General features: G+C 40.8%; 1 protein-coding gene across 7 annotated transcripts in view; it reads left to right on the forward strand.

The window, feature by feature from the left end:
* Nucleotides 1-24,113, forward strand: part of AGAP1 (ArfGAP with GTPase domain, ankyrin repeat and PH domain 1) — a 386,106-nt gene that overhangs the window by 143,072 nt on the left and 218,921 nt on the right. For 6 of the 7 annotated variants that reach the window (XM_026087248.1, XM_026087283.1, XM_026087275.1 and 3 more), the window contains 3 exons: nucleotides 9,460-9,545; nucleotides 12,849-12,990; nucleotides 16,091-16,225. In XM_026087248.1, the coding sequence (XP_025943033.1) occupies nucleotides 9,460-9,545; nucleotides 12,849-12,990; nucleotides 16,091-16,225 (363 nt within the window). The remainder of the gene's footprint in view (nucleotides 1-9,459; nucleotides 9,546-12,848; nucleotides 12,991-16,090; nucleotides 16,226-24,113) is intronic. The other variant, XM_026087299.1, reaches the window with a different exon arrangement.

Genomic DNA, 24,113 nt, shown 5'->3' on the forward strand with positions numbered 1-24,113 from the left:
TTACCCATAACCCACCAAACTGTGACAAACAAGATACTAATACATAGCTTTAATATTCTGTACCACCTTAGGGGATTTGATGTACTTTCAATCTTCAAGAACAAGTTTAAAAAAAAAAAAAAAAAAAGCTGTCAGAAATACTTGATTTCCTATCTTATAATTAGATATTGAAACCTGTATAAATAGCTTTTGTGTTTCACATTTTAATATTTAACTAGGCATTGCTTTTAAAGTCTTTCAGCACGTTCATCTTCAAGAGCTTTATTGCTTGGTTAAGCTCGAACATCTGATATTCATAGTTCTGCCCTACTGAAGTTTAAATAAATCTGCGCTACGTTAAGAGGATGCGGTGTGAGGAAGAACACTAAATACGAGGAACAGAAGCAGCAGCGCAGGAAGCACTGCAGCAGTTCAGCCTAAAAATCATGCCGAATCGTAATTGCGGGATTCAGTGTTTTGGAGTAATCCCTGGAGGTCTTGCAATAGTACAAATATTGCTGAAAGAGGTCTTCTGGCGCTTGCAAAGTTCAAAGCCGGCACTGTGTACCAGGGATCTGAGTGAAGGTCAGTGTAGGTAGTTCCTTGCAGGTTCCTATGGGTATTGTCCCCCACTTTAAACTGTCAGAACTATTTTTTTCACGGGAATGAAACATGGAAAAAAAAAGCATACTTGGAGACATATGTCTCCAGTTTTTATGTGCTCAGTGCCAATGTTTTTGCATTTACACTTATGTGCAGTAAATGTCAGGTGGAAATGTGTTACTTCATCATGCCAATTTGATGGGTGTTTAATATTTTGCGAGTGGAATAGTTTCAGCAGGGAGTGCTCAGGTGTTTCACCACTCTAAGAAAATCAGCTGAGATGTTTCAGAATTTTGAAAATTCAAGAGTGTTACATCTCCAACCTATTCATCGCATTTAAAAATTGTGTGGGTTGGGCTTGTGCTTCTCTTGAGAAGGACAATTAGATTCTTTCAATGATGCATGTTTAAAATGACAGGCACTTTTCTGGTGCATTTGCTAAAAGTAAGTGTGATACTTTAAATATGAATACTTTTGTCTATAAGGGCTAAATGTTAAGATCTGCATGATAACAGATAGAAGGAAGGTACCAATTAATGCTTCATCTCTTTGATTCATCACAGCAGAAGCAGCTAGAGAGCTTTCATTAGGGTATATTACCTTGGTGTAATTTAGTTTGGAGTTTCATACAAACATTAAAATTGGGAGGAGGAAAATTGCTTGCAACTACCCTCAGTGACACTTGCAAAGATTCACGTCAGGAAATTTGTCCTCTTTTTCCTTTTCATGTAACTCTGAAATTGGGGCAACTTATGCTCATTCACACCCTGCAGCCCTCTGTCAGGGCGGTGTCCTGCGCTGGGGCTGAATTCTCTGCTCGGTTTATCAGTGGACCTTTGGAGGGAACCTGGTCAGTGTTTCCTCTGGTCTCCCCAAGTCCGCCCATCCACCCTGGAGTATTATTTCAGCTGTGTCATATTCTTAGGTAACACCTAAATACATTTTCAAAGCTGTCTTGGTGAGAAAGAACCTGTCTGTATGGCTTCTGCAGAAGAGGGAAGCCCAACATTGGTGCCTACTGGCCTGGTTTCCTAGCTAGAGTTGAGTCGGTTGTCCGGTTTGTCAAATAAATGAGCAGACACTGATTTTGTTTTAAAATGGGTACTACTCATAGGTACAGGGATGCTGCTAGCTAGTAGAGTGAACATACCAATTTTAACTGAAATGAAGGCAAGCTACTCTAAAATGCACATTAGCAGGAACTGTTCCTCACCAAGCTACTGTGTTAGTCTGTGCTGGTTTCATTCCTCTTTGTACACAGCACAATATCTTTAATTTATTGGTTAGCTTAGGCTGTTAAGGTTAGCACCAAAGTTAGCGAGATCGACCATTATCTGATTGCTCCTAATAACATGAACTTTCGGTTTCAAAACGTGGGAGTTGCTTACTCTTTCTGACAGTGGAAAAAAAAGTCATGGAAATTTTTCCTGCGCCCAAATTTGTAGTATTTCTAATATTTGTCTGCAGTCAGATCTGGTTGGCTCAAATGAATGTTCTTCCCAGACTGGTGTGCAAAGCACTGCTACTTCTGTGTTTTCACTCTGTGTTGGCAACTGTTTAAAATTAATGGAAGCAATTGCTTTATGTTTCATTCTAGTTAGCTGGTGTTTAGGCAAGCGTGTGTTGCAGCAGGATTTCACTCTCTCAGATGGCTGTTCCTTATTTGGTTAATTTGCAGTCCCGTTTAAGCAGTTTAGGACTGCACTGACTTATTTTTAAAATTTTATATCATTTGGGAATGAGACCAATACCTTTGCAGAAATGTCAGTCAGCATAACTGCCCCTAACTCCACACCCTCAAGGTAACCCCCCTCCCATTTTCTCTCTAATGGCCTTAATTATGTTGTAATTAGTTTTTAAGCAAATGGAATGTTATCATCCCACATGTCGTCTCTGATTTTCTGTAACTTGAGTGTTTCTGAAGTGTAAGCTATATCTTCCTGAATGCTGAAGTGTTTAAAAAAGCACTACGAGGTTTTGTGGACCCATCAGATGTGGCCTTCTGTAGAAGTACTGCAGGTACTTCGATGAACATATCTCAAAATTAAATTATTAGATGTCATTGCAGCTTGCAACTGCTACTAGAACCCCCAGCCATAAAGACCTGTAAGCTTCCTTTCATGGAATTACGAGAAGATATATTGGTGCTTCCTTGACAGCTGTTCTATGTATTAATTGCATAACTATAAGATTATCTATGTAATATAATAATGTTTTGTGCCTGTGGATAAGCCTGGCTTTGATTGCAGTAGTATGCAAACTGCGATAAGGATCATCAGCAGGAGTTAGATATATCTGCATGTGCTTTGTTACCCTTTTAAGAAGTAGCTAGCTTGGGGGGGTGGAAACAAATGCTTCCATCCGAATTACTTCTGCTCACCTTTCTCTGCAGCGTGGCAAGAGATGAGCTCAGCAGCGACTGTTTCGGGCCAAAATCTCTGCTTCAATTACTGTGTGCGGGGGGGAAATTCTGGTGTAGATGTGTGTACTGCTTGGTCACTTGTTACTTCAAGGAGAACTCTACCACCTTCTAGCTCATAATTCCCTCCATGCCTTTTCTGAAATGGATGTTAAAGCTACGGGCCAGAAGCAGATGATGGGTTTTGAAAAGCTCAGTCTAGACTGTCTTGCTGTGCTTTCTTCCAGTGTACTTTGTCGGGAAGCTAATGCTGTTAACTGCTTGTGGCCATAGCTCTGTGTGAGTGTCGTGGTAGTTCCCCAATCTTTGCTCTGCGTGGTTTTACACTCAACCTAGTGTAACCACGTTTGGTTTCTTAAATAGTGTTTAGTAGGATCTTTGGCATTAAATAAATACCCAGAAGTTAATTTTACATGTGGCTGAATAAGAGTTTGTGATATCTTCTCAGCTCCCAATACCAAAATAAACTGACGTCAAGCACTGAGCACAACCATCTTAATATTGTGAAAATAATTGTTAATGCTTCTGTTAATGTTACACTGAGAAAAATGTTTTTCTAAGAGATACTTGAAATGGTTATTTTTATTTAAATAAAATAGAGTAATGCTGAGGTACAACATTGGCATTGGTTTACTGGACTGTTGCAGTCATTCTTTAGTGCTTCTTTTTAGTTGCAGAAGGTTTTATGAGCATTTGTCTTTCCTGAGTTTGACACCACCTTGAGACCAAATACATGAAAATTATTTGTGTATGAGCTAAGGAAATAAATGATTTCTTAATGTGCTTCCCTGAAGATAAGCCTAGATTCTTGGCAATACCTTATATTAAAAACAAACAAAAAAACAACCAACCAAAAAAACCCGACCACCTATGAGGAAATCTCCATTTGTAAGACTACTAACCATGGTTGTCAAAATTCACATGTCATTGGGAATCCGAGATAGAGGCTTTTATGGCTATTTCAGTCTTATCTTCCTGCTCTCCTTTGATGTCCCACTCCCTCCTCCCCTGCCCCCGTAGTCGTGGTAGAGGTTCCGCTGCTGCACCTATTTGTCATATGGCCAGCCCCCCAAACTTATCTTTCTCATATGGCCAAATAACTTCATCCCTGTGCCAATTTACTTGAATAAAGAGTCTGGCAAATGAAGTTGAGCCTGGGGATACAGTATGAAAATCGGCAGTTGCTTCAATGAGCAATTACTCAGTGAAACAGTTATCAGCTAGAGGAAGAGGCGTCCAGGCTTTCATAACTAGGTAATTCCGCAGATGAAGGGTTTCATCTATGTAATAAAAGATTCACAATATAGAGCACCTTTGATTAAAAATGTGTGAGAAGTTTAAAATCTGTATCCATCTTCACCGAGGGACTGTTTCTTATTACTGCTGATCCAAGGCATCAGCTCTTGCAGGATGCTGTGCATAGAAATGAGATTAACAAGCTTTTGTTCATTCCTTCAACCTGGTGTTCTCATTCGTGCTAGGTCTTAAGCCATGCTTGCTAAATTGTTAGTGCATGAAATTTATTTAGCTTTGTATTGGTCAGAGAAGATATATTTTCATCTGGAGCATTTTCAATAGGAATCTGGCCAAATGCATGTAACAGACTGTGTTTGAGTGTTTTTGTGTTGCACCAGGAGCGTTTCCCTACCTTCTGGTAGGTATTGCGTGTGATTCATAGAGCAGTAATATTTGCCTGCTTCTGTGAAATTGTGTGTATGTCTGAAAATGGGTCTGTATGAATTGGTACTGATCTTGCCCAGGGAAACTGAGAATCACGTCTTGCAGCATTTTTTAAGTGTAGAGTTTTAGAGGGGGGAGAAAAAAACCCACATACTAAAATCCTCCCAAATCCAAGCTTCCACGCAGTTTCAAGAATTTCTTCTTGTGAAATTGCTGTGTTTCATGACAGCGTTTTCCAGCCGCACTTGTCTGGCTGTAGAGAGTTACTTGGGATATTCAGTGGCACATCTTCTCCGTAGTTCCAAACATGGGATTGACGTTGCAAGTAAATATAGTTCAGCCGTTGATTGCACGTCTTGCACTCTAGCATCTTTGTGCTGTGACGTGCCTATTAGGATGTAGCAGGAGTGATCATCCTGTCCGTCAGAGCTGTGGGCCAGCCTGCCAGTCTTTTTTGTTTCCACGACCTCTTTTGGCAGGTACATAGGGGAGCTGTGAAATTCCCTCATTAAAAAGCTGCCTGTGTCATAACACTGATGTGACTAGAACAGAGCTAGTTACTTCCCTTGGGACTGCTCACTGCGGTTTTGAGCTCACTCTTTAAATTAAGAAGGTCATTTCTTTGCTTTCAGTGTCTTCAGCTTAACTGGTACCTTGTGGCTCCATCATATATACAGATACTTATTAAAAAAATACAGTGGTGTTGTGTAGCCATGGGAGACTTTTTGACTTCTAAGGTAGTGGTGGTGAAGTGTTCAGACCTGCTGACCTGTCAAATTTTTCTTTCCTTGTGGCCCTGTAATGTTTTACAAATTCCAGAGATGCACTTTGCAGAAATCACTAGTGCGGTGCTGTCTTAGAGCCACGTTAGAATAGCTGCTGTTGCATTGCTGTTACTTTGCTGGCCTGGGGATGGGTCGTGTCAGGGCTCGTCAAGTCAAAGGCAGAGTTATTCTGCCGTCTGCATTAAGAATGTTATGACCATAGATATCTACAGGATGGTCACATAGCCTTGATTTCATATGCTGGCAGAAATCCATATATTCTTCGCTATATGTGTGTGTGTATATATATATATAAAATTATTATTTTTTTGCTGCGTAAACGCTTGATATTGGGGTAGTTTTTTTAATGCGTCTCCTGTGTAGTACCTGATATTATGATACACTCAAGATGAGGGCTCTTTAATGTTGTAATAACACAAATTAGTAGGGATGTATCTTGCCTTGATCTCAAATTTGCATAAGCAATTTCTTAAATAGGGGATGAGGGTGGATCTGCTGTTACACTTCAAGATGTTCAAATTTTTTTTTTCCAAGTGCTTACATCGTCTGGAAATCTAGGGCATCCTTTCAAACACTTTGATTTTGGGGGTTATTAGATTTCAACTACTTAATGATGAAATACCTGAAGCCAAAGGAAAAAAAAAAACCCTCAAGAGCACATGGGTATGGGTATATTACTTTTTTTTTTTTTTTTTTTTTAGATTCTCTTATTTATATGAATACATTTTATGTGAAGGGAGAAAGGACACTAAGTGTTGCTGAGATGACATTTTTCTTCCTTAAGAATTGAGCTGGAGACTGTTAGTTTGTAGTGTCTCTCCCATTGCAGACTTGAATATCTTTTTGACTGGTTGCAGGGGGGGGTAAGGTGGGGGAGATTTTTCTGATAAAATTTTGCTTTGTGATAGGTTCCTCTTTTTCTATTCGCTTGGGAACTCACTGAAAAGTTGGGATGCATCTGATCCACTGATGGTCTCTACGAACGGATAGGGTCAGATATCCACCACGCGATGCTGAAGTATTTGGCTTTCTTTGCACATAGAAGAAATACAGAAGCTTAGTTTTTCTTGCCCTTTGAGTCAAGAATATAAAACAAAAATTGTGGCAGATGACTTCAGAGGAGCAGAACTGTCAAGGACATCTCTTGTCTAGTAAATCCAGGCTGGTATGGCAATCAAAATTAGGCTATATAAGCCTGGAGAGGGAGGGGAGAAAAAAACGTTAAGTAGGAGAAGCTGAGGCTTTATATAAATGATTTTTCTCTGCTTGGATATTTGAGTGGGAAGGGTATTTGTCATGGTGTGCTTGCAGCAGCGTTCAAGTGCAAGAGTAAAATGTTGAGCAATATGAAGGAGCTGATGAAAACTAAGGCATATACCAGGTAACGAGCATACTCAGCTTTAGGGACAAGCAGCCGCTTTGATGGATTTAAATTTAATGTATGCTTGTTGACTGCAGTGCTGCTCTTCTGACATGACAGACCTTGGAAAAGTGGTGCAGTGTGTTAAGATTTAAATTTAATACTGGAAATAAAAATACAATATCATTGCACTGAATTTAAGGCGCAGCATTTTAGGGGAAGGCAAGGAACAGGTATGCAAGCTGGCTGCTTAATGTGGATTCATATAGGAGGAGAACTGCTGGATAACTTTATACTGTATTTGTTAAATATAGTACACCTCTCAGAGCTGCTTCCTCAAAAAGAAATCTTTTGATGTGTGAGTGACCTTGAAGTGTCTCTCAAATCTCATATCACTGCTCACATTTGTGATCTGCGTGTGTATATATATATATATATATATATATAAAAATATTACAGTCATGGGTATTTTTACAGTTCTCTGCTTAAGCTTTTTAATTCGCCTTGTCTGTAACTTCTTTATGCCTCTGAGAACTGAGTGTGAAGATGCGGTGAGGTTTGAAAGGCATCCTATCAACGAGAGGGAATAATGGGATGGTTCTTAAATATGTTTTCAGTTCATGGTATTTTATAAAACGCTGTGTGAACTTTCAATGCTCAGAAAAGGAAATGGGAAATGGCAATTATGCAGAATTTTCACTCTTCAATCAAAAAAATATATATACTGCATTTCCATTGTTACTTAAAGCTTAATGTGTGTCCCTGGAGGGCTATGCATTAAGTAATCAGTTTTATTTAATACTTCATTATGAAGCAGACGCAAGTAATTGACAAAGTTATTCTATAAGAATAGAAATAATTATATGGCTAATAGAAATTCAGGTTCTGAGAGCTAAGGCTGGTTTCCTTTCAAAGGTTTATATATTTTTTGATCTTTTCCTTTTCAAGTTCACCATTAATATTAATTTATCTCCCACTTATCTTGGAAGCCAAAATGAAATCCAATTCTTGGCCAAGATAATGAAAAATCTGTAAATAGGTGCTCTCCTAATTCTGTACCATGAAAGGACAAAAATTGTGGCAATCTGTTAATTGCTCCCTGTTTGGTGCCCCATAGCCATTCATAATAGGATAGATATATTTAAAAAAAAAAAAAAAAAGAAAAGAAAAAAGAAGGAAAGAAAAGCTTTTTGGATGTCTTATATTAATCATGAAATGCATTTAAACATTCTTACCTATTGCATATAGCTGAACTGTTGAGTAATCTTGATTTGAAACCAACTGTGTTGTCCGGGCTGGGGGAATGGTGGGTCTAAGCCAGTCTGGGGTTTCCCTAAAGGTTAGTAATTCTTGTGTGCATGTTTGAGGGCCCTGTTAGCCTGTGTGTGCCGGCTTATTGCTTAAAGAGCTGCTTGGTGGAACTGAGAATTGCGCATTCCCCTGTCAAGGGTTTAAATGTATTGATTTTTTGATAGTGTGACAGCACTGGAGTAAGCATAGTTGGGAAATTGGATTGAAACAAAACTGAAAATAATTCAAGTTTAAAAAAAAAACCCTCAAGTTTAATGTTAGTTAATAGATCTGTTTTGTCTTAGTCTGGAAAATTCATATGGGAGCTGATTGAGGAGTGTGAGGCATGGAGGCCCGAGGGCCTTTGTGGCTTAGTGGCCAAGATAAGAGCGCTTTCACTTCCAGCTGAGGAGTATAAATCCAGCCCAAAGACTTGAGCAAGCCAAGTTTGCTAATCCTGGTTTAGGCTCAGTCCTCCCAGAAACCCAAAATGTGATTTGGTTGTTATCTGAAGGTTGTCATGAGAAACAGCATGGTGCCTGCAATGCCCTGAGCCCCAGAGGCATGTAATCCCCGTTCTGCCCTTGGGTCGTGCTCCGAGTCACCATTCGGAGAGCCTTGAGTTCAGCGCCAGTTCTTTGGTCCACACAAGCACTAAAAAGTCTCCATCTCCCTAAAATAAAAGGCTCAGGACTAGAATTTGGATCAAAGCTTGCTTCTGCTCTTTTTATCTCTCTCTCCAAAACAGGTCTTTAATTCACCCTGCTAGCAAGTGGTACAACGTTCTTCAATAGTTTAATACATCTCTACGGAGGTGCCACCATGTAGTTTTTTGTCTAACATGTGTCTAGTATTTTCCCCTAACTGTGGTTTGTGAATATAGAAGTACCATTTTCATAACATTATGTGTGTACTGTAAGAACTGGGCTTCTCTTGAGGAAAAGCTAAGGCCTATAGGAAATCTGTTTTAGTTCTAACACCTGGTGTTGCTGTTGCATGCAACTGTACCATGTTAGCATTTTTTTGAGATGCTTTCTCATCATTACCCAAAACAGCGAAGACTGTCTTTAAATGTATGTATCAAAACCAAGTATGTGTAACATGGGAATTAACATTTGTAATGCATTTGGGTGTTTTTTTTCCATTATTGATCTGAAAATATTTGGCTTAGCTTTTATTTATTAATTCCTATGCTAGAGCTTAGGAGCTTACCTTATATTCACAGTATTTTATGCATGCATGGAAAAATCTTAAGAACGCTTCTCTTTTTCCCCAAGCGAAGCCTTTTTCTGTTTTGTGTTTTGTACCTTTTCTCTCCTGTAATGAGTTACTTTGTGTGACAGGTGGGAGATTCAAGAAAGAGATAGTAGTTGATGGACAAAGCTATCTGCTGCTGATTAGAGATGAAGGGGGCCCTCCAGAGGCACAGGTGAGCATTGCACATAGAGCTTTACCAGGCTAAAAACACCCTTTCCATTTTTTAAAGTACCTGAACCTTCCTTTCAAGGAAACTTGCTGTGTTCTGTTCTTTCCTTGGTCCTGCTCTTCTTCCAGGTGGTAATGTTTCCCTCAGGTGAGAAATGTTCTGTTTAGAAAACGCTTGTGGTTTCAATCACAATGTGAAACAAGTAGTAAAGATATAAGGTTGTCTTATAATGAGTGCCTAATTTCAGGGCCAGAAGATGCTTCCAGTGACAAGAAAATTGCATGCTGCAGACTTACGATTTCTTTTGAGTCAGAAGGCTTAAGTCCTTAAGCAGAAGATAAATGCAGAGTGCCATACGTACTTGTTGCTTCCCTCTTTCCAAGCTGTGGCTCGGCACCGCTGCCTCCTTAGGTTGCTGAAGTGGTGTCTGGGTAGCATATAGTGCCACCCTGTCTCATCGGAGGCGGCTCCTCTTCTGTACACAGGATTTGCCTTGGAGAAGACACTTGTGTGGCCTTGGAGAAGACACCGGCAGCTTTGTTTGCCCTCGACCTTCTCTTACCTGGGTGTCAGTGAGGTCTCAAGTGTGTGCTCTGCCGCTGGTCTTGCCTCACGCGGCCACTTAGCGGTGGAGCGGCTTCCGAAAACCTGGCAGCGGGACCCGTGCCGCTGCCAAACAGCTGAGCGGGAGAGGTGCCAGCGGGAGCAGCTTGTGCTTCGGGGCTCCGCTCTTGCTCTTTAGCTGCAGGAGGCTTCGAGCGTGGGGGGAAGGCGGCGGGCCAAAGGAGAAGAGCGAAGAGGTAGAGGAAACGGAGACCCCGAGCGACATCCTGGAAGGAAGAAAAACCACAAACAAAAGCTTAGTGTCGCCGACACATCTGCAGTTGTGTGAGGCTTGAGCTTAAATGAACGGTACTGTTTTCGGCTGTGAATAATTTGGCTGAAGTACACAACGGTTTCCAGGCCTTAATGCTTATAGAATATTCATTTGGGGGGGGGAACCCAAAGACTAAGGATATATACATAAATCTAACTATTTTTGTACCTAAAGAATTAATTTTCTTATAAAGTTCGCTTGAACTTACCGCAGACACAAAATGTGTTGCCTTTGATGCGTTCTAGGTAAATTTGAGGTTTTTAATTACCTCTGATTACTGCTGCTGACTTTGTTCTTCCGCAAATAATGAGCATGGAAAGGCTTAAAGGGTTTTCTCTTGGTGCTATTTCACTTTTCGGAAGGGATGTTTCACATGCAAGTTCCCTTCAGATTTGTTTGGTGCAATTTGCAATTCTGGGTATTTTAGAAAGATCTTTATTTTTGGTGTTAATTCCTGGAATAAAAAACTTACTCCTGCACTCAGGACCACTCATAACTGCATAATGAAAAGGGGACATTATCTGAAGAAAAATGTGCACCTGCCCCTGTTTTATGATCTAGAAACGGTTCCCTTTCCCGACAGCAAGGGAGGGGAAACAAACTCACCGGAAGACTCGCTTTCTGCATCGATAAGCTTTCTCGTCTAATATAAGATTGTTCCAGGATGAAGATATGCAAAGAGTTTGAAAATAGCTCATTTCAAGGAACGAGGATGTAGTGAAATGCACTGGCCAACACTGTTTCACTCTTGTCCCATGCCGAGTTTGTGAATATCGATAATTTCTTTTGCACACCAGGTTTGATGTTAGCTCTTGCTGTCATCTCTTACAAGTGCGATGTTCTCCTACTATAAAGCCCAACTGATGTAGCAACTAAGCTATACAGAGCTGCCACAAGCTATTTCTCGAAACTTAGAGCTTTCGTTTATAGCTTGGTTTTGTTTGGACTAATCTTGGGGGGAAAAAAGTAGATCTAATCGCAGTTGTAAGACTGAAGATGGATTGTGTGCAAAACTGAGCAATCTTTTTTGCCTCAAGCTGTTCCCTGCACAATAAAACTTGAAGGATATTAGTGTGAAATAAGGCATCCTTGGTTTTCCAGGTTGTGCATGTTTTTCCAAAGTCCTTTAGTTTCTGTTGTGCCAGGTCTGGTATTTATGAAGCTTAAACTTATTTTAAAATAAGAAGAGAAACAAGAAATTATTAGAAGCCTATTGTGGCTGGAGGGATTGCACTGAATAACCCCTCTCAGGGACTTTTTTATTTTTTATTTTTTTTAATGTTTAGTAGAAAGCTACTGCTACACACTGATGAAACATATTAACTTATTCTGAAGAGACTGTTAGCTTCAAGATGGATGCCTTAAAGCTCTCACTGCTGGAAGCAAGAATTTTTGGCATAATTGAGCCGATTCTGGTCAATGTGAAAATTTTTAAGTTAAACCCAAGAGCAAGTCCTCGCTAATGATACTACCTCCAGTAATTTTGGTTAGATCTTCTGGTTTTAATAGTTCCAATTTAATAGCATGGTAGTTGAGCTTATTTTGCCGGGAACTATTTTGTGTAACCACAGTTCTGTCCTTACCTACGAGGTGTCTGCTCTCCTGACTCTCTTGAAAACCTCCAAGCATGTTTTGCTACTTTTACACTGTAACCGTAAGAAAAGCTGTAACTATGGAAAGATAAATTTGCCGTTATGTTAAATGTGTTTAAATTATCTTCACTTGTGAGCTAGAACTCTTTCACTTACATGGTTACTAAAACCGTACCTTGCCTCGGCCTGCTGGTGTGCAGTGGGTTACTGATGCCAAGGGAGAATAGTTTGCTTGCACACCGAAGGCTGAACAAGGCATTCAGCACGGCGCGTCCAGTTAAGGTGTCTGTAAAGTGAGTAAGTGGAAATTTGAAATTAACATTTTTGGACATTGATCAAGTTGTAAGAATTTTATTAGTCATGCTTGTAAAAACCACAACCATAATATTTGGCCTGGCATTAACAGAAGCATCAGTGAGCATGCATGTGAAGCACCACGTGGGGAAATAACACAGCAAATGAGGCACTCCTATGCCTAGAGATAAGTATTTCTTAGTTCTAGCTTATGAATACAGAAATCTGAGACTCTGGTACTTTCTGTGAATCAAAATCAATTTGCACTGATAGTAGTTGGGCTTATTACATCAAGAAGAAAGAGTTGAGCGCAGGAAAACCCGTTGTGTATCCCATATCCTACCTGGTCTAATGATGAACGTTAATTCATCGTTTTATGAACAATACACCACAACTTTTTAAGCCCTTGGTTATTATCACTAATAAAGTTTCTATAATGTGTATTTCTGTTTTCCATCAATGTAAGATAAGATTGTTTCTTTTTTTTCTTCAGTGTCTTTTTTTCACTGTATGCTTCTTCTGTTTCTTTTTTTTTTCCTGCAGTTTGCCATGTGGGTGGATGCTGTTATATTTGTCTTCAGCTTGGAAGATGAAATTAGCTTCCAGACTGTTTACCACTACTACAGCCGTATGGCTAACTATCGTAACACTAGTGAAATCCCAATGGTACTAGTGGGAACCCAGGGTAAGTGCAGTCCTGATTATAACGTTCCCTACGGGTGTACTTCCGTGACGGTACGGGGTTGGCAGTGCCACGCTCCTGTCCTTTCCCCTCTCTTGCATCAGTACTGACGCTCATCTGACCATGACAGCTTGTGGATAAACTGGCAGGTAATCAACAAAGTTAGTTTTCTGCCGTTTCAGCTTCCTCAGTGGGCTTAAAACAGGGCCCTGGAGTTGCGAGTACTGCTTTAAAATGGAAGAGAAATGCCCACGGGATATACCCTTGGGGTGCCGAGCGAGGATACGACGTTGGCAGTGCTGATTTAGACTGCTTTAGTTCTTGCGTCAGGTGGAAATGCAACCCGAAATGAACCCCCCCAATTCTCTTTGCTTCCAAAACCTATTCTGAAGCAGCAGCTAGTGTTGGCTCTTACATGGCGAAAGGCGGCAAGGGGAAGTCGCCAGTCATGTTTCCGTTTCTTCCGCATCGGGGCCGTGTTCTGCGTCTGCCCTGCCTTGTTCTGGCACAGCACCACACTAATGTTTCAGTATGTTTCCGTGCTGCAGCTGGTTTGCTGCTCGGCCAGAAGGGAGTCGGGACAGAAGAGTTCAGGCTTCTCCGCACTAATCGTGTGCGCATCCTATGGTGATTTGCCTAAATTTGAGGCGTTCCTGCATAGAAGCAGCTTGGGGGTGTCCATACCGTACTTTATGGAGTTTTGGAAATAGTACAGACATTTTTGTGAGTTTTTTTTTCACATGGGCATGCTGCTGTCTGAGTATATTGCAGGGCTACTGCTCTACGGTAGAGGGAGAAGACAAATGTCCCAGACGAGACTCCTGCAGGTTTGATCGCGGGCATCTCTCTTTTTTTAGCGTATGCCACCGGTTTTAGTGCTGATGAAGCTTTTCCCTGCTTTTTCAGCTTGCTTTTTTTGCCAGCCTATGGACAGCGAGGGGAAGCGTGGGCAACACGGGGAGAAGCGCAGCAGCAGGGCCTGGGGCGGAAACAGATGATAAAAAGTGAAAAGGGAAGTGGGGAGCAAAAACTCCTAGGATAGCAGAAACTGCAGCCAAAAGCAGAAATGAGCTGCTTTCAGGGGCTGCACTGTCGACTTAAAACTGCACTTGAAAGGTGAGAGGGGGAAACACCTCCCTGAGGTGTTTTTGTTTCTGCATTTATTTCATTTTGGGTTATGGTTTTCCATTTATTGCTAGAAATGAGCTTGGTTTTCAAAGTTCATTTTCTGCTGCAGCGCTGATGCAAAGAGAATTTTTTTAAACGTGCCTAAGAGTGGAAATATTTCCCATTTTGGGGAGTTACCATCAGAAGAAAATGCAGCTTTTAGCTTTTTGATTATATTGGCTGTCAAACTGCACGATGTTTGACCACGAAATTTACTTGTTTGGTATTTAACTTTTTAGTTTTAAGTGGCGTTTTTTGAAATGATCTGTGAAACAAAATCTCCCAAAACGTCAGCGCTCTCCTTACCACCTCTAGGCGCGTGCTTTCCACAACGTGTTGTGGGAAATGAAGCGGGGGGCAATGTCCTTCCAGCAATGTCCTTCCAGTGACCTGCGGTCCAGGCTGCGGTCCTGAATTTGCTGGGGAAGCCCAACTTTTTGAAGGTGGTGCTGGTGCTTTGCTATTTATTTCTGGTTAAATGTCTTCAGCGCCCTCTGCTGCTATTAAAAAATAAAAAAATAAATAAGTAATCCAGCTTTCTAAATAACCCTTCTGTTCTTATTAGCTGGATCACATGGGAATGTAGCAATAACGTCAGCTGATAGGTGGTCATGTCAGCGTTCAGAAATCTCAAATCTAGCATTGCGTTAGTCACTGACTTGATGTTTGCATCCAAGAGAGGCGTTTTCTTTGCGGAGAACCATTGCTTTGCTCCCAGGGAAACCAAAAGGTCCTTAGGAAATGTTCCTAAGCAGCCTGAAATGCTGGTGGTCGTTGCCTGCTGTGGTGGCTTGGTTGGAGCCGTTGAGCTTGGCCGCGTGGCCTGTCCTCCTGTCTCTCCCCAGAACTTTCCTGCCGATGCTCATTAATTACCACCATACTGGAAAAAAAAAATTGCTGCTTAAGATTTGTTTGTAATATTATTGCTTTATAAATAGTTGCTATAGCCAATGTGGAGTTCTTGGCTGTGATGGCATGTGGTGGGAATGAAACTCCTCTCTTGTATTTTGAGAGACGTTTCTTCAAACTGAGGGAGCTGAGCAGGGTAACGGTGGGAAGAGGTGGATAACACGAACTGCTGTCAGCTGTTGGGAATTGTAGCTATAAACGAACAGGCTTGTTTTTTCTAATTTAAAATACTTTTTCAGCTCCTACAGATGAGCTCTAGAAACTGCAGTTAAAGGCGTGCCTGAAAAGTAGCACTTGCAGAGAAGTATCAAGTATTTTGTTGTTTAGAAAAAGGCTATTTTTAATTGGCTTTGTAGTACGTGGGCCCGATGTTTGATCTCAGTGCCTTCAGACCACGGCTCGAGAGCCATTAGAAGACGTTTACAGCGAGTTTCCTGGATCCAGCCTTGGCTGTGACTTGGCAGTGAGCTCGGCAGTGCAACCTGTGAATTGGGCACATCTGAGCAACCTCAGCTTCCTTAAATACCCAGGTTCCTTCGTACCCAGTCCAACTGGGTAGCGTGCGCTTAAGCTGATGTACAGTGCCTGCTGTGTGTGTATTGAGGGTTCGGGTTTAGCAAAGCTTAGTTCTTCGGCTCCAGCTCTGCCAAGCTACAAGGTGGTTGGCGCTGATGGCTAGTAAAATGCAGGGAAAGCTACCCTAAAAACTGAGAAGCAGTTTTACTTCAAGGCTTCTGTTCTTTCATATGATTATGTATGTTTTGCAGCTGGTGACCTAAATATATTTTTAAGGTAACCTAAAAACATTTTGTTTTTCACCAGTTTTTTTTAGACTCAATTAATGTACTGGTGGTTTTAATAACAAAGTGTAAAATTGGATGGGTGCTCACCGTTTCCCCTGGTGTTTTTTCTAAAAATTATAAAATTTCATGGATTGTACTTAAATTCACTGTTTGGGTATTCGTAACTCTAAGATGTTGTTTTTTTAAATTATATTTGACAATGTATTTTTCTGTTGTTGCTGCAGATGCTATAAGTTCCAGTAATCCACGTGTCATAGATGATGCCAGAGCGAGGAAGTTATCCAATGATCTCAAGAGATGCACTTACTACGAAACCTGTGCTACTTATGGACTCAACGTGGAGAGAGTCTTCCAAGATGGTAAAGATGACTGCTGTTTTCATCTTGCATATCACAAAGTACTGTTGTTGCTGTTGTTTTATTTTAAATAACAGTATCAGTCTGATCGCTCAGGTCGTTGCTGCTTTTGCGTTCGTTAATGTTTAGTTAAAGAAGAAAATGCTATTTTTTAAGCGTTGCCTCTTGGAAGAGCTGGAGATGCTGTGCTGGACTCGGTCTTTGCTGTGCGAAGCTGGTCTTTGGGCACCCTCTGGTGGAAAAGAGCAGCCGCGTGCGTTGGGTTTTGCAGCCGTCCGCTCTAGCCGTGGCTGTGCCTCTTCTGAACCTGTCAACTCTGCAGCAGCAGTTCTGCATGTTAAAAACCTTCTTAATTATGTTGAACTGTCCCTCAAAACTCCTTAGTTTTCATTGCCAGCTTTTCTTTCCCAAGACCTCTGCTGCTTGCGGTTATGCAAGGTAGTATCATATCAATATGCATCTGAGATGTGTATGAAGGACTGGTTTAAAAAAGAAAATCAAACCATTCTAACTTTTAAGTGGAAAACGCTGAGGCAAACTGCACTGCACTGGATTTAATTCCAAATATGAGTGTTGCTTCCCATCCCGTTGGTAGGATTTCAGATAAAACTGTTTTAACACCGTACCTTATAATTTGCTCATTGCTTTCTCGTGAGCTAGTTACGTGTGGAGATCAGAGCTGTCACTTGCTACTTTTTCTATGCGATGAGTTTCAAAGAAGAACTGTTCCGGGTTTTTTGTCAGCACGTTTATTTTGATTATTAGTTATAGCTAGATTATTTTCAACATATATTCCGAGTATTAGCGATGGTAGATCTTTGTACAGTCCATCCTTTTTTTCTTTCTTTCTTAAGGAGCTTTTAAGAGAGAAGCTGTAAAAAAGGAACTGTGGAAAAACTCATAAGCCTCCAGTGAGCTTATTTGTGTCTCTGCTCACTGTCGATAGTAAGTAGAAGGAGCTGAGAACCATCAAGCGTTTAAGTAGTAGCGAGGTTTTGTTTTACCCACATGGCAGTCAACCAACTCCTTATTATTTACTAATAGGATTAGGAACGCTGCTGTATCAATGTTTTATAGTTTTCAGGCATGTCTGGGATCAAATCCAAATGCTAATAACTTTGGCTGTTTATTTTGGTGAGAAGCAAGGTACCTTCCTAGCCCCGTTAAACGAGGGGGTGCAAATGAGCGGTACAAGTAGTTAATAGGGAGTAACTGATGGCAGGGCTTTGGTCCGTGCAGCCCCAGCGGTTCAGCTTGAAGCTCGCCAGTTTTTAGTGGCTCCATCAGAGGGATTGTATAGCTTAATAAAATTGAGGACCTTTGAAAGAGGAGGGGTAGGAAGGCGGAGGTTTGAAGAAAAAGCCCATAGCTGGGCTGTGGCTGCAGCACCTTTGCTTTAACGGCCACGAATGCTTTGAAAGCCTTTTTGCCTAATGAGAATAACTTTGCTTTTTCACCTTTTGGACAAAGAATGGATTGAATCCTCCTTGGAGTTGTGTTTAATAGCAAATAAAAGCGAGCATCCTGAAATGCAAGCTACTTTTACACCCCCACACCTGATTTTGTTCTAACTTCTATATGCTTTGGTAGGCATAAATATAAAATATGCACGGCCACATGCACCTGATGTAAATGAATACAGCTGCCCACCGTGACTTGCGACGTGAAACCACTGGTGCAGCGGTCATAGAGCAATTTAGCGCCTTGCAATTCTGGCAGTGTGTGGCCAGCTTGTTTTGTGTTAAATTGGAGTGCTTTTCCTTGTGTTACACTTAAGGAACCAGGCTGCCTCTTCAACAAGGTAGGGGTTTTTTTTCTTTCTCATTTGACCCCTTGCACACTGTTTGTTTGTTGGTTTGTTTATTTTTTAAGTAGGGCTGCAAGTGAATTTTCCGATGCGGCTCTTGAGTGCCAGGTGCCTGTTCAACCCTGCCTGTTTGCTCGAAAGCACTGGTTAATAACTCTCCCTCTCTTCAGATACTCTAGAGCAAATGCAATCAGTTATCTCATATCACAAGCAGCCTAATCTGACTGTAAAGGCCACTTCTCGATGTAAATATTGTCAAGAAAAAGAAAAGGGGCTGAGGGGAGGGGGGACAGGTTAAGCAGAATTCTTCACCGGGTAAGAGATGCTCTTAACCGTTTCTTACCCATTACATTATTTTGGCGAAACCCTGAGTCAGTGCTAGCAGCCTTCTTAAAATAACTGCATTTTTCATGAGCGTGGTATAACAGTACAGACCAGTTATAGCATTTAAAATGTTCATAGCAAGTGAATGGGTAAGAGTTTTATTTTGTTTGTAGCGGAAGGGAGAAAACTCATCCTTTTAAAAAACTTTGATCATCTCTGCCAGCGCATAGTCTCCCAGAAACGTAGCTGTGTGCAAGACCTGGAGCTACTGTACTTAAGACCGTTTGGGGGCTATTGAAATTACTTCCAGCCTTTGCTTGCAGCTGGATGAGTATCCATTCTTGGCTTTAGGTATAGGATTTAAACACTTTATGTTAGAGGGTAGGTTAAAGTCAATATTTAAATATTCCCAAGTGTTTGCGCTGATATTTCTGTTTGAGTATTTCAGTATGCTGTCCAAGCACCCCTACTCTTGCTGGCTTGTCTCGTTGCAGAACTGTTCACTACTTCTAGATTTTTGGAGAGATCTTGATTGCTATAGGTGTTTTTTGAAAATGTGGATATTGTAGTGGATGCAATGGGGAGGGAGTTGGTTTTGTTTTGGTCATTTTTGCAGCCAACTAGTCCTATTTTAATCAAGTGAAATGCTATGCAGTGATTTGCCTCAGCAGTGAGAGAGATGTATATAAAAATATACATTATATAGATCTCTATATACACACATATACATATATATACACCTATAGTTTGTGGGCCAATTACCCTCTCTCTCCCTCCCCTGATAATTTTCCTTTTTCAGAAAGTTTAAGTTGCCAAGTGGTGTTTAATCTGTAACTGTCTATAAACTTATGCTGTCCAAAACACCATCTGTTGCCGGTCTTAGTTATAGTAGACTTTTCTTTAACCAACCAATTAGTGATTTATAGAGAAAACAGTCTGCTTTACAAGCTTGCTGGCCTTTTTTTTTTTTTTTTTAAACTTCTTGCTCTCAGTTTTCTATCTTTATATGATGTAGACCTACCTTTCTGATGAAGAAAGTGGAAATTTCCGTGAAGGTTGTTTTATTGTCTGCTACACTGGACACAGAGTGGAAATTTGATTTCTTAGCTTTTCTTCTTTCCCCTGCAAGCACCCACTGAGCTCTCTTAGTGATTTTTTTTTTATCATGACTTTTCTCTATGATGCCGTATTTGCTCTTTTCCCCACAATTGAGGTCAGCAATAATTTAACTGAATGATTAATTTTATGAAAATGATACTTCATTATTTAATAGCATGCAAATACATTGCTTACGATGCTTCATTAGAGTTAATGATGAATTCACTCTTGATTGTAACAGAATATGTTCATGCTTTGTAATGTGGACACTTTTATAATATTTCATTTTTGTCTAGAGACATTTTTTATAAAAACTCATGCATAGTTAACACGCTATTATGTGTTTCTAAGTAATTGTACTTTAATCTTTTTTGAAGCCTAAAACCGTGATTTGTAAACAGCAGTTGTCAGGACAATTCTTAGTCTTTTGAAATGATGATACAATGATAAAACGATACCGTGATGAATCACTTGTGTTGCTAGGCAGTAAGAATGATTTACAATTTAAACTCTTGATAGCACTCTTAATTTCTTAAGCACAGTAAGCATTCAGACACGCTGCGATGCCGTGGTCAGTTGTTTCTTTTAAAAGCTTTTGATAGTTGAAACGGGGGGTTGTTGGATAGGGGAATTGCGAAAGTTTTAAGCATAAATAGTTCTTACTAATACATGGCCTTGCTTGAGGTTTCCTCATTAAGAATGAGGGTTTTCTTCCCCCTGCTTATCACAATAGATTTTATCAATGACATTGGAAATGATTATTTTAATATTTCTTGTCAGCACAATATTGTAATGACTGTGTGCTGCCCTGGGATGCCTTCCTAATGATTTTAGCCCTCTTGAATTAGCGTGATGTACCATTAATGCATAAGGATTGCTTTTATTTTTGTTCATGATGTATTCATAATTACCCGCCTTTCCTGGCTTTATGTTCAAATTTTCTCTGACCCACTTAACTCTGCGCTATGCAACTCTTACGTTGCAATATAAAAGCAAATGGTCAAATATCTGGAGAAGCAACTTTTACTGTCAGTGTAGCTTGCATCACTGGCTATGAAAGGCACGGTTTTGAGTCTATCGTTTTGGCTCAATGTTGAGTCTATTGCTGTAGTTTAGCAGCAATTTTAATTTTGGTAGTAGGCTTGTTAGCAATGGAAGGGCAATATAGTTCACACAGAATCACACAGAGCAGTTGAGGTTGGAAGGGACCTCTGGAGATCATCTAGTCCAACCCTCCTGCTCAAGCAGGGTCACCTAGAGCACGTTGCCCAGGATCGCGTCCAGGCAGGTTTTGAATATCTCCAGAGGAGGAGACTCCACAACCTCTCTGGGCAACCTGTTACATCTTTCTACATGAAGTTTCAGTGTGGACATCCTGCATACTGCTGTAGCTTACTGCTGTAGCAGTGCTTGTGGAGAGCCAAATGCTGCAAACCTACTAGTTTATAGTCATCTTAGTGCTGTAACTTTCCAGAGCCTTTATTTTGGCAGAGGGCTTTCCTAAGCTGATTGTCAGGGCTAACAGTCTGACCTGCTTACATAGGTAGCAACCATACGTAAAACTGTTTGGCTTTTACTTTTGTATATATGTATGCTACCGGTGAACCTTGATGGGAGCAGTTTTTTGCAATTTCAAAGCTTAGAGCCTCACTGTTAAGGTATCGTTAGATCAGAGCTGATCCTATAAATGAGTTACCACTTGATGGAAGCCTTTGGATGCGACTTAGCTGTCTCAGATACTGTGGATGGCACCACAGCTGTCAGCTCTTACTGATGAAAAATGAACCGCTTAGGGTTGGGTTTTTTAGGGCTTTGGCCCATGCCCTAACCAAAGGAGAAGACAAGAACTCCAAACAGCATAGCCTATTATGTTGTGTTATGTGTGAGGATGCTGTGACGCAAGAACTTTCATTTAAAAATTCTCAAAATAGCAATAAATCTGTAAATATAGAAGTAGGACTTTCAGGTGCGTTGTGCCAGATCTAGTCTGCTGCATCAGGAGTAAGCCGTTGCTGCATCACCGTTTGGACTTTGAGCTCCAGTTCTGCGCTCTTGCAGTTGCTTCTGCATGTTATACTGCAAACTAAACTAATATTTTATAATGGAGTGTGTCTATTGTACATAAGCGTGTATCAGAAATCAATTTGATTCCCAAATCTTACTCAGTGTTGTGTTGACCAACTCTGTTTCAAAGGGGTACCTTGAAGTTTAAGTTCTCCATTAAAGCATGCAAGATGACAAATTAATTCTTGTATGTCTAGATTGCAGGGAAAGGCTGTCACTTGCTATCAGTATTATCAAGTCAGTTTTTATAGATGCATTTTCATTACGAAATGTTAATCAGTCTAATGGAAAGAAAATAAAGTCTTAGCCCTATTACGCTGACAGATTTTTAGGAAGAGGCAATATTTACTGTTACACTAGATATGGCCCTAAGGCAGCTTCGGTTTGGAAGACAGAGGCTGGCGCAACGTGGACCCGAAGTGCTCTGCAGAGCTGGGGAGCAGGTCCTCTGGCTTCTGTAATTACTTTGATTTCCATAACGTACAGCTGTGACCTTTCGGGAGAGCGCTTGTGGCTACGGCACAGCATCCAAAGTGACATGCAGCTCTGATTACTCATTAGTTAGACTAGTCAAAGATGGACTGTATCAGCCTGTTAAAATTGTGATTTTTATTTTTTTATTTTTGCCCCAGTGCTACAATAATACCAGGAAACAAATCTTTTTGGCTTGTTTTGGTCCAGCTATTTCCCTTTTTTTTTTTTTTTTTTTTTTTTAAGGAGAAACAAAAGGGACAATATTTTTTGTCATTAATACTACCGCTTAGCCTGGAGCAGCAAAAACCTCAGACCTCATTCGTTTTAGGAACCCACTGGCATATAAATGAACGTAAAATTAACACTTTAATGTAACGTTTCTATGTAAATAAAACATGGCGAAAAAGAGCTGCCACGGGTTTTGCCCATGTGCCCTATTTGAGATTAATGTCTGGCGCTAGGTTTAAACATTTATAAGAGCGGATGTGCTCAGTATTTACAGCTCCCCCTGCTCCACTGCCTGTTGCTGCTTGGTTAAACAGTCTTTGAGGTAGTGGTTTAAATTGAAGGCTCCTCACCTACTATTTATGGAAAAAAAGCTTATTTAGTAGGCATGGGGCACCTGTCCTAAAACAGAAAATTACTTTGTATCGTTGCAAAAGGCTTTAAGGCTGCTGCAATGTGAACGGTACAGTGTATTTTATAAGTTGCTTATGCCCCGGCATGCATTTAAAGGTAAGATGTAAAATTGGCACGTTGTAAAAATAAGTTTTATTCACGTATTTTCAGCTGGTGCTCTTGAAAAACGTTACCCGTTGGCATTCGATTTTTGTCCTTGGCTTCCTTCAGCCGTCACAGTACGTGGAAGCGCCGAATCTTGTTTACTCCCGTCCGTCGCTTGCCAACGTTTCGCCGCGGCAAGACTTGACTTGTGTCCCATCGTTGCTGGTGAGGGATTCGTGTCCCCTGTATTTGAAGGAGAGGTCACTAGGGGGCAATATCGCAGTGGCCAAGCATGGCTTTTTGTACCATTTTCTCCACCATCCCCCCCACCCTTTCCTTTTGAGGATGCAGACATAAAACTAATACACTGCTTTAAGAGACCATTTAGGCCTGCAATAAGATACACTCCATAAAGTATGTGAAGTTCGTGGATCAGCAGTACACAGCAGCGGAAAGGAGGGGGGAGAAGTTGCAGCTCCTCGGGAAGAGCAGAGGGGGGAGGCGAGGGCAGGAGAAGTTAATGCATTTTTCTGCAACCCTGCAGAAGCAGGCAGGGGTCCCCATTCCACTGTGCTATTGGGTTTAGATCAGATTATAAAGTAAAATCCAGCCAGTGCTCTATTTTTGCCGGAGACCTGCTATTTTTTCCTCCCGATTTCTTCGCCCCCAGCGCCTTTTCTTGTTCTAAAAGCTCAGTGCTGGAGGCCCCATGTTGCAGCCAGGGTCTTCCAGGCTGACCTCTTGGCACAATTAGCGTTGTAATCCGTTAACGCTGCTCAGAAATTGGCTGGAGGGACTTGTTAATAGCATAACAGCATGCTCTGTGTTCTGCGGGACAGTGACTTAGCGCCCTGCATCTTATGGTGCGATGAGGCTATCCGAAGAAATTTCGGAGCCTCTTACTGAATTAAATGTGAAAAGGAATATGATCATCAGTGTCTTGCATTATTTATTTTGATATCAAATTCAAGCCATGTTTTCACTTACGGATATGCTTTCGATTTATGCATCTCTTAAATACAAAATCCCTCAGCATTAAAAATTTGTATATCTGCAATGTTTTCATCTTTGGAATGAATGGAAAGAATTAGAGAGAGATGAGGTCAGACACCCTGCTGAAGGTCAGAGCCTGGATGATGGTTATTTTTTATAGGATATATGTGCAATGGATTTTATCTCCAAGCATGGGCAACACACCAAGTTTAAGGAAGCCTGACGCTTTTATTTATTTATTTATTACGTGTATGCTCACTGCTTGAAGAACAGTTGGAACCTTGCTCTGTCATCAGCTTCGCTTCTTATATTGATGAACAATATTTGCAGACTTGGCTATTGCACTTAAGTTTGAACGACAGTGAAATTGAAGCTGTTGGTGTTCAACAAGGCATCCAAACTTTTAAT

Source organism: Apteryx rowi, unplaced genomic scaffold, assembly GCF_003343035.1.
Source record: "Apteryx rowi isolate R43461 unplaced genomic scaffold, aptRow1 scaffold_12, whole genome shotgun sequence".
Classification (NCBI taxonomy): Eukaryota; Metazoa; Chordata; class Aves; order Apterygiformes; family Apterygidae; genus Apteryx; species Apteryx rowi.